The 11,661-nt window shown below is 36.4% G+C and overlaps 1 protein-coding gene across 1 annotated transcript; it reads right to left on the bottom strand.

Moving 5' to 3' along the window:
* Nucleotides 1-9,423: 9,423 nt before the first annotated feature.
* Nucleotides 9,424-11,263, bottom strand: LOC141641418 (protein FAR1-RELATED SEQUENCE 5-like). Its single transcript, XM_074450078.1, has 2 exons — nucleotides 9,699-11,263; nucleotides 9,424-9,502 (listed from the first exon to the last, which is right to left on the bottom strand). Exons 1-2 carry the CDS (start codon nucleotides 11,261-11,263, stop codon nucleotides 9,424-9,426), a joined length of 1,644 nt encoding a protein of 547 aa, XP_074306179.1.
* Between the last annotated feature and the right edge of the window lie 398 nt (nucleotides 11,264-11,661).

Genomic DNA, 11,661 nt, shown 5'->3' with positions numbered 1-11,661 from the left:
CAGCAAAGCCCGACAACTTGAAGCTAATAGACAAAACAAGACACGAGGGACATGGACCGTCGTTTCTCACCGGTGTCACAGCTGTACGAGAATCATATGCTCTTCTTGATGGTGAAAATACTATACTTTGGCCAGCAGTCGTGAAGGCTATGGAATTAATAGACGGTTATAAGAAACATCTAAGGGAGGACTAGCTGGAGGGTGAGAGCAGTGTTCATCCTTCTGTTTGCAGTAAACCCAGAAAGGGTTAAGAACTTTGAAGCCAGTTACAAGAGTGATCAAATATAATGTACCTTCAACATTTTACAAATGTCCATATTATTATGTAACGATGTACCAAACCTTTAAACCCGCATTTCTTTCAAATATTATCCTCTTAAAATAAGGGAATGGGTTTAAGGTTGGATTAGGCAGACCGCGGTCTGCCTAATCCAACCATAAATCCTTCCCCGTCCCGTTTTAGGATACTCAACCCCCTAGTTTTAATCCCGTCCCCCAAAAGGGTTCACCCGGCCCCTCTAGGGTGTCTTTTTGTCTTGCCGCCTTCAAATGAGAAGCAAGGGAAAGGGTTTAGGGTTTGATTAAGGGGATCCGAGGTAGCGTTCCACCTAATCAAACCCTAAACCCTTTCCAAAAAAGGGTTCACTCGGCCCCTCTAGGGTGTCTTTTTATCTTGCCGCCTTCAAATGAGAAGCAAGGGAAAGGGTTTAGGGTTTGATTAGGGGGATCCACGGTAGAGGTCCGCCTAATCAAACCCTAAACCCTTTCCCGTCCCGTTTTAGGATACCCGACCCCCCCCCTCCTCCAAAGAAAAAGGGTTCACTCGGCCCCTATAGGGTGTCTTTTTGTCTTGCCGCCTTCAAATGAGAAGCAAGGGAAAGGGTTTAGGGTTTTATTAGGGGGATCCGTGGTAGCGGTCCGCCTAATCAAACCCTAAACCCTTTCCCGTCCCGTTTTAGGATACCCGGCCCTCCAAAAAAGGGTTCACTCGGCCCCTCTAGGGTGTCTTTTTGTCTTGCCGCCTTCGAATGAGAAGCAAGGGAAAGGGTTTAGGGTCGGATTAGGGGGATCCGCGGTAGCGGTCCGCCTAATCAAACCCTAAACCCTTTCCCGTCCCGTTTTAGGATACCCAGTCCCCCCAAAAAGGGTTCACTCGGCCCCTCTAGGGTGTCTTTTTGTCTTGCCGCCTTCAAATGAGAAGCAAGGGAAAAGGGTTTAGGGTTTGATTAGGGGGATCCGCGGTAGCGGTCCGCCTAATCAAACCCTAAACCCTTTCCCATCCCACTTTAGGAAACCCGGTCCCCCCAAAAAGGGTTCACTCGGCCCCTCTAGGGTGTCTTTTTGTCTTGCCGCCTTCAAATGAGAAACAAGGGAAAGGGTTTAGGGTTTGATTAGGGGGATCCGCGGTAGCGGTCCGCGGTAGCGGTCCGCCTAATCAAACCCTAAACCCTTTCCCGTCCCGCTTTAGGATACCCGGCCCCCCCAAAAAGGGTTCACTCGGCCCCTCCAGGGTGCCTTTTTGTCTTGCCGCCTTCAAATGAGAAGCAAGGGAAAGGGTTTAGGGTTTGATTAGGGGGATCCGCGGTAGCGGTCCACTTAATCAAACCCTAAACCCTTTCCCGTCCCGTTTTAGGATACCCGGTCTCCCCAAAAAGGGTTCACTCGGCCCCTCTAGGGTGTCTTTTTGTCTTGCCGCCTTCAAATGAGAAGCAAGGATCCGCCTAATCCAACCCTAAACCCTTTCCCGTCCCGTTTTAGGATACCTCCCCCCCCAAAAAAAAGGGTTTACTCGGTCCGTCGGGTGTTTTTTTTTTTTTTTGATGACTAGGGGGTTAAATCCCCCCCGGGCCCATGCATTCCCGCACCAACACATGGACCATGTAAGCCACCCCTTTCGGGGACTGCAGTGGCCAAACTTCAAGGTAACTAACTAACTATTTTAGGGTATTAAATGTATTTATCATTTCCCTTATTTTATAACAGTTACAATACACTAGTAACTAACTACCTACAAGAAAAAAGAAACGGAGTAAAAAAATAAAAGTAGTAACCGCTTTTTTAGCTCGGTCGTTTTACATTACCAAAGATAGACGTTGTCATAGGAGAATTGTTCAACAGCAGTATAATTTTGACGTTACGCCCAATTTCCTCCGTTATACTAAGGTATTTTCTTTTCAATTTCGTTTCTTCTCTATCATAACTCTAATACAATGTTTAATTTGGATCACTTAATTGTTCAACAGCAGTATAATTTTGATGTTTTGATTTCAGATATTTGTACTACTTTACTGTTAAAAATTCATTCGGATTAATGTGCATGAATTATTTTTTCTCCCTTTAGAAACACATTCGCATTGTTCTTCCCTAATTTTATATCTCTGAAGTATTCTTTCAACATTTACTTTCTAGTTTCTGTTAATTTTGAATTTTTAATTGAAGGTAATAATATATATTGTTCATACAGCTTTAAATTAATGTGCATATTGTTTTTAATATAGAAATTGTTCTGAATCATCTAAAAGTACATTATATTTGTGACTAATGTACATTTCCTAAAATTACGTAACTGGTGATTATCTCTACTTGTCAATTTTGTATTTTCAATTGAACGTAATAATATAATACATTCAGGTTAAATTAATGTGCCGTTTGTTTTTAATATAGGAACTGTTCTGAAATATGCAAAGAACATTATATTTGTTATTAATGTACATTTCCTAAAATTAGGTAACTGCTGATTATCTCTACTTGTTAATTTTTGGATTTTTAATTGAAGGTAATAATATAATGTACATTCAGCTTAAATTAATGTGCCGTTTGTTATTAATATAGAAATTGTTCTGAATCATCTAAAAGAACATTATATTTGTGATTAATGTACATGTCCTAAAATTAGATAACTACTGATTATCTCTACTTGTTTTGTAATTTCATTTTATTATTACAGACTATGGAGCAGGAAGATAAACAATCTCAAAAGCGGAGAAAAGTTACTTTTATTTTTCCACCAACTGAAAGTTGCACTGATGGTAAAAATGAGTGTGCTCCATTTATAAGAGAGCGTAAATCAGCTACTATTAACAGTAAATCTAAGTCTATACAATCTTTTGCAAAGAAGATAAATGAAGAAAGTGACGATGATCTTATAGTTAAGAAACAAATTATTTCTGTTAATAAACAAATTGTTACTGCAAAGAAAGAAAGTCCTCAAAAGGGTAAAGTAAGTAATAAGATGGTATTGGGTTCCAAGTGTAAGCAGAAGTTTGATTTCTCTTCGTTTAAAAGTGCATATACGAGAATGTCTCCTACAGGAGTAGTTGAGGTAGTGGAACGTTTGTCATACGAACAGTGGTGCGCGCTAGAAGTGATTGGATTTAGTGGGTTGTTTTGGTTAAGAGTTCGTTCCATTCCTTCAAAGCTTGGGTACTGGTTAATTAAGCAGTATAACCCATACCAAAACTGTATTGATCTTCTTGATGGTGAGAAGTTGTTCTTGAAGGTTTCTGATGTAAGATCAACATTTGGATTTCCAATAGGCCCTAAAACAGTTGAATTATCCAAAACTCATACTGAATCAGAAGAGTTTCAAGAGTTTTATGGCAAATGGAAACAGCAATTTGGTATAAAAGATGGACAAGTTCCACTCAAAACGCTTGAGAATTGGTTGATAAATCATGATCATGGTGGTGATGAATTCAAGGTTAACTTTGTTGTGTTTGCTGTTTCTTTGCTAAAGAGAAACACCGAAAAGCCTTTGGTTAATCATCATGTTTTGAAATCGTTGATGAATGTTGATGAAATCAAAGATTATAATTGGTGTTCCTTTTTGTTAAAAAGTCTCCAAGAAAGCAAGATTGAGTGGGTGGAAAAGGAGACTCACTTCGGTGGGCCACTGTTGTTTTTGGAGGTAAGAAGTCTCAAAAAATATATTTGAAGTTCATAAATTAATTTAACATTGCAAGGTACGTTTTCATTCTCTTCTAATTAATTTTTTTTTTATTATTTTTTTTTGCAGCTCATCTATGTTGATCGCGTTGTTCATGTGGAACGAAAAGTTGAAAGAGATTATTATACGTTGGTAGGTTGGACTAGTAGTTTGTTATCATCGAGAGAGAAGGATGAGATGAGAAGCGGTATGTTTGGAAATGGTAAGTTGGAAGCACCAATGGAGGAGGTGGTTGACAATACATGTGTCGAATCTGTCTATCAAACAAAGGACTACACCGAGGAGTATATTCTTGATCTTGCTAAATGTATAACTAGTTTAGCTCAGAACATATCATCTGTTAAGGCTAATTTAGAAAAAGGAGCATCAATAATTAAGGAGAACAAGACTGCTAAGAAGCTCTGTGATCATGCATTTAGTTTACTCAATTTGTCAAATGAGCACGACTCATTGATAGTGAAAGTTCTTTTGGTATTAATGTTGCTTGATATTCCGAGATGTTGTTCTGTTCTTGAGAATGATGTTAGTAATCATCCTTTGGTTGTTGAAGCTTTGAATAATGTAAACATAACTTTAAAAAATAGTATTCAGGTTGAAAGCATGTCATTGAAGAGGCCGATTTTTTATACATACAAAAAAGTAAATATGTTGATCATATTTTTTGTTATATTATGTTAACTTGGTGCTTAAGTGTATTGTTCTTTAATTTGATACATTTCAACTACTCCAGAAGCCTTGTGCATTGAGAAAAGAAGGTGAATTAGTTTACAATGTGAATGAACATAACAAGGAAGAGGTGTCAAAAGGAGAGTTAGAGGAAAACAAAGTTGAAGCAGTTGGAAATGGAAATGAACACAAGAAGGAAGAGATGTCAAAAGGGGAGTCAGAGGAAGACAAAGTTGAATTAGTTGAAAATGAGAATGAAGATAACAAGGAAGACGTGTCGGAAGGGGAGTTTGAGGAAAACAAAGTTGAAAAAGGGAATGAAGACAACAAGAAAGAGGTGTCAGAAGGGGAGTGTGACAAAAACAAAACGTCTGATGATGACAAGAATGTATGAAATGATTCGAACCATCTTTATGTTGATAGTGACGGGGAGAATGAGGAAGAAGCCAATACGGATAATCTTATAAATACCCTTGTATGTAGCATGTTATCTGAAGATTATAGTGAAGAACCCAAGGCAACCAATCCCAATCCAAGCTTAGATATTAGTACTGAACTTGATTTACTAAGAGGAGACACTGACCCATGTACAGAGCCATTTGAGTTTCAGCATTGTATTGCTGACTACGTCTACTACACCAAGGGAAAAGGCACTGTTCTTGCTAGGTATATTTTATTCTACTCATTATGTTTCTTTTATTTAATCATTCTGTACATTTCGTTTGGGTATTATGTGCATTATTAATAAAGATAATGTACATATGTGTAATTAAACTCGACTTGTTTTCTCGTAACGTCCGAACCAGTGAGAAGCTCTTTGAGTTTAAGAATGTCGTGGGTACCCGATATCTTTTGCATCTCTAAAACCACCTCGGTATATAGCAGATCTTTGTGGTTGATTGTTGGTCACTTACTTGAATTTCAATGAACTTGAAAGAAAATCTTGACACCACGTCGATTCTTTGCTTCAACCCTCGTATTTGTATGTAAAATTTTATTTCATTATATATTACAATAATTTTATGTTATACAAGTGTATATTAATAGAAGAATATTATGTTACGTGTGTGCAAAGAAGCATTTCAAGAGCAAAGGAAAGAATTCAAATTTGAAAGACAATTGGAAGTATTCAAGAGGCATTTTAGAAATGAGTTAAATCATGCTGGGATTATTGATGTGACAAAAGTTGATATGGTTAGCTCAAACAATATATATTGTCAATACATAGTGTTTTCTGCTACTAATTTACTCTCGTAACAAATTTTATGTCTGTTGTATCTTCTAATCTTTTCTTATATAAAACAGTTTTTTTTCCCAATAATATCCGACAAGCATTTTTACCTGTTCGTATTCAATATGGAGAAGAACAAGTTTGTCATTCTTGATAATCAACAGCATGATGAAACCCCAAAAACTCGTTATGGAAACAAACCTTGGAATATGGTAATTGTTCAGTTGCCTTTCATTGGTTATTTTTTCTTTTACAATGTCATATTTTTTACACGGTCTCTCTAGACAGTTTGATCTGAATTTTTCCATGCAGCGTAATGCTTTGGCAGAATATTTCAATGACATTGGTGATTTGAAGGAAAGAGTAAGAGCAATGGAGCCTGTTGTATTGAAAATGCCTTGGAGAAACCATCAAAATGTTGTTGACTGTGGTATTTACACAATGAAACACATGGAAACGTACAAGGGGGTCAGTATTGGACTTGTGGGTTGACAAAAAACAACGTAAGTTTCTAAACAATTTATATTCAATAATTGTAAATGTACTTTTGGTTTAATTAAATGATCTTTCTTAAAGTATTAAAAGCACATTCTTATTTATAAGTTACCTATCCTCAAGATATTCTAACTTTTGTAGATGGATGGACTTCGAATATTGAGAATCAAATATCTTTGCACTTTGGTATCATCCAAGTGCAACATTGTTTGTGATGACGTTTTAACAAAGGTGAAGCAGTATCAAGAGAAGCCCTTCCCAAAGAAACTGGATTCGTCTGATAAAGAATTCTACGAGGGTGATGAGACTGTTGGGGATGAGAAGATATAAGAGGAGGTAGTTGTAAAGAAAGAGAAGAGTACCGATGATATTGGTGTCCCTGACAACAATGAGACTGTTAGGGTTAAGAAGTGAACAATGGAGGTAGGTTGTACAGAAGGGAATATACCATATGGTTATGATGCTTGTGAGAATAATGACAGCATGACAGATGTGAGTAATATAAACGACATACCTAGGATAAAAGATAAGAGTACAAATGAGCATAATCTGCTTGACAGTGCTGACACTACCAAGGGCAAAGTCATCAACAATGAAAATGTTTATGAAACATGAAAGAAGTCAACCAGAGTCTCTGAGCATCCTTGCAAATCGTAATTTACTAAGCACAGATACATGCATTATTACTCCTCTTCCTGACTTTCAGAATTGCATTGTTGATTATGTGTCGTATAGTAGAGGAAAACATACCGATTTAGCCAGGTATATATATATATATATATATATATATATATATATATATATATATATATATATATATATATAACTACTAATGTACAATATCTAAATTTAAAATGTTCTGTATCCTATTTTGAGTTAACACTGGTAGTCCTGAACCAGGGAACTTCTTGTGCATGTGGGTGAAATTTCTCTTCGGCGTATTGAAATGGCAACGCTACAACAATCTAAGATTTTATGCTCTCTTTTGTTTAACAGCACTACATGCTGTTCCTATTCATTATTGTGAATGTACAATGACTTTACATAGAGTGTACCTTCCCCAAAAATTTTGTGTCTGTCTTAATTTTCTTATTTTTGTGATATTGTAGCTCATAATTATTATTAGTGTCCTAATGTTTTCTTCCCCCCCTTCTCTGCCAGCGTAATGTTCTAGCAGAATACTTGAAAGACATCGGTGTTTTAAAGGTAAAAGTTGATCGCATCAAAAAACTGCAGCCTATTCTTGCAAAGATGAAGTGGAGAAACAACACTAACAAGACTGATTGTGGTGTTTACGTTATGAGACATATGGAGACATTTAAGGGTAATCTAAATTGGACCTGTGGGCTTAAAAAAGGCGTTGTGAGTTTCAGAATTAATACAATTATTTTTAATACATAATTCAGTACACATTTGTACATGTTCTAACCCCTTGTTTTCTTTACTTTCCTAGGATGCTCCCCTACTGATTCTGCGGAAGAAATACATTTCATATATGATTTCAACAGATGGCAATGTATGTTTTGATGCTGTACTAAAGAAGGCAATGGATTTCCGTTCAAACCCACTGCCATGGGAAGAATACGACGATGAATATGAGGAAGATGCTGAATTGAAGCCGTAAAAAACTTTTTTAGTTTCGTTTGTGACATGTGTGTGAGTAATGTAACATATATTGAGGAAGCTGTGAGTCGAACAACCTGAAGTTTGAAAAAATTTTAATTCAAGAGAGTGTTATATTCCGGAAACAAATTTCAATAAAGTTTATTATGTTCTTGCAGAATAACAACAATGTTTATTGTGCAAAATGCCTTAAAATTATTGTACTCTGGGAAAACAATTCCAATCAAGTTGATGATGTCCCTGCAGAACAACAATAATGATCCTTTAATACAAATGTAATATACTTTGGCTATAAGAGTAATGTACTTTGGCAATGAAATCGAATTGTACATACAAGCCTTTAAGAATGTTCGTTGCAGAACAACAATAATGATCCTTTAATACAAATGTAATATACTTTGGCTATAAGAGTAATGTACTTTGACAGTGAAATCGAATTGTACATACAAGCCTTTAAGAATGTTCCTTGCAGAACAACAATAATGATCCTTTAATACAAATGTAATATACTTTCCCTATAAGAGTAATGTACTTTGGCAGTAAAATCGAATTGTACATACAAGCCTTTAAGAATGTTCTCGTAGTGTATATTATGGATGTATATCCTTGAATCAAAAATTTGCACCTTCCACTTCGTTATCAGATTCATCTTCTTCATCGTCGTCCTCCACATCATCAGATTCATCTCCTTCATCGTCGTCATCTTCATGGTAGTATTTGGTGAATATGCAACAAAATGTAAATTAAATATTAGATTTTATAAGGAGAAAATGGCCAAAATGAACAACTAAATTGATATACATTTAATGTTAACCAAATATACATTGCTGAAAGTCTCATCTGTGCCTTCTGAACAACCATAATGTTCATTGCACAAAGAGCTTATGTGCCTCCATATAAGAGTGATGATTTTGGAAGGTAAACACTATGCGCTATACTTGTATAATTTAATAATTATTTAACATTAATGTAATATGCTTTAACAAGAAACCAAATTATACATACCTGTCAGATGGTTTGTTTCTTTGCAAGTCCTAGAGTTGTGTCCTTGGCGGCCACATGTTTTACAGTACCTCTTCTCTTTTCCTCTCTTCTTTAGGGCTTTTAACATTTGTGATTCAATTCTCTTGCCCTTGGTCCTACCCTTGTTTTTAGGAACATGAATCACCAACTTCTCAGGTATTTTGCAGCCCACGTACTTTTCTATTTCTTTCATCTTGTCTTTCTTCTTTCTTTGGAACACTTCATTACTAATCATATCCAATCTAATATCTCTCGGTTTTTAATCAAAAGCTTCATGTCGTTATCATCACACTCAGCTACGCTGACACAAGAATAAACCTCTTGTCACATTTCGGTACTCAAACTTTTCCTACGGTCGAAAACTTTTGAGAGACATCTATCAGTTTGCCATCTTTATCAAAGACAGGCATACTCATTGCAGCTTTTGTCCATCTTTGCATTATGTACTATTCTGGTATTTTTTGAAAATCTTGGTTGTGTAGAATCCAAAGGCAGTGCCTGCACAACAAGCCCATTCTCTGAAACATAGAACAGGAACAAGTAATCTCCATGTTATCTGGTGAATATGCTACGTTCCATGACTTATTTGGCATCTGCAAGTCTATTAGAATATATATTTTTGTCTCATCAATCTTCTCCACATCTTTAAAATGGCAATCAGACAAAGCTGCAACCAATTCTGTTTGGAAGTCTTTGAAAATGTTGTGCGAGTACATTTCTGAAGCATGGACTTCAAGGTTTGACTTTGTTTTCTGTGGGATTTCAGAGTGTTTGTTGTCATTGTTCAACTTGGACTGCTTGTGTCTTTGTGCTTCCAAGGCACTTTCATAGCACACCCAAAACTCAACAAGGGTCAAATGAGGTGTGAGGAACCTGTCAAAGAAACTATTTTCACTCTCAGACCTAGAAGTAACCCTCATCAAGCCAGACATGGAAACATCTTTAAAATAGGCAGGGATCCACTGTTCCCTGAGATCGTACAAATCTGAAAACCACTCGTGTTCTACAAGTGGATATTCAATCATTATCTTCTCCCATTGTTCTTTGAATTCATCAGGCTCAAGTTGGTTGTTCCAAACACACCTATTGAGCATGGTCTTAAAATCCTCATATTGAAACAGTTGATAACTGACTTTTTCTCTTAGTTTCTTCATTATGTGCCACATGCACAGTCTGTGTGTTGACTCCTTAAACACTTCCGGGACTACCGACTTCATTGATTTGTCATGATCAGTAATTATAATTCTCGGCTGGCACCCGCCCATTGCTTCCAAAAATGTCTTGAACCGCCATGTGTAACACTCAATACTTTCATCACCTATCAACCCAGCTCCAAAGGTTATGCACCTTTTGTGGTGATCAACTCCTGTGAAAGGCACAAACACCATATTGTACTTGTTTGTTCCATATGTAGCATCTGCTGATAACACCTCACCGAACAACATGTAGTTCTTTATGCATATCGGATCTGCCCAAAACACTCCAGCCGGGCACTTGTTTTCATCTACTATAAAATCAAAGTAAAATGAACTGCATGTGTCTTTTCTCCCAATAAGATTTTCAACAAACATTTGCGCATCAAAATTACCAATGTAGGTTTTAATGTCCCTGACAAAGTTTTTAAAATCAACCTCAGTAGCACCAATGTTGTCGTAACCTCCACACAGCTCCTTCCAACCTCTATAGGCTTTCACACCACCTAGTTTTAGCACCTTTACCTTTGTGACAAATTGCTTCTGTACCTCTGTCATTTTTCGGTTTCCTTTCAAGAATATTGTAGATTCAGGCGAAGCAAGTGGATGGTTATGCACTTCATCGAATCTGGTAACAATATAAGTTCCATTTTCTTGGTATTTAAACTGCACTAATGCACGACAGTCAATTCTTGTAATCGGCCACACACGGCTTACATCTGTCACATCAGATTCTGCATCATTCTCAGCAGTATCAGTATCAGTATCAGTCCTCTTCCTTTTCCTACTTTCCTTTACACCTTGCCTATTACAGACAACATTCCTTAATGCAAAACTGTTTGGTAACTCATTACCTTTAATCCTTTTTGTTGTTGCAAGTCTTGGCGTAAACCCACAGATTGTACAATATTCAATGTAGAATAACTCTGCTGATTCTAGCGTTTCGAATACTTGTCCTGCTTTAGGTTTCTTTTCCTCTGGATAGAATGGAATGTACTGGAGTGCATTTAATGTTTCAATTCTTGTCCTTGGTGTTTTAAAGCTGTTATTTGTAGAAGAAGACGTAGTTGCATCACTTGTACTCATTGTCCAGCTTTCAACAAAATAGTTAAGTAAGTAAGTATATTGAATATTATTGCATCAATAATGCAGTAATCCAATTCTAATATGTTCTACAAAGATTGGTAATTTATTTCGTACAAATAAAGGTTCATATATAATGTATTCCTGCGAATGTCCATTATCATGCCTTTAAAGGAACATTTATTTTACTGCTAATGTTCATAGGAAATATTGTTGTCCATTTTGATATAGCATATATAAAATGTATTGAATGCTAATGACAGTAAACAAACAAATAGACATAATACTATTTCATTAATATTAGAAAAATATTTACAAAAGCCATTTAAGGCTTTCAAAATGATAAAGCCTACTAAGGCTTATACTCGAAAAAAAAAAACACAAGATAATACCTAATAACA

The sequence above is a fragment of the Silene latifolia genome, chromosome 2 (genome assembly GCF_048544455.1).
Source record: "Silene latifolia isolate original U9 population chromosome 2, ASM4854445v1, whole genome shotgun sequence".
Classification (NCBI taxonomy): Eukaryota; Viridiplantae; Streptophyta; class Magnoliopsida; order Caryophyllales; family Caryophyllaceae; genus Silene; species Silene latifolia.
The sequence above is the reverse complement of the archived record's forward strand: the minus strand, read 5'-3'. Positions and strand labels throughout refer to the sequence as shown.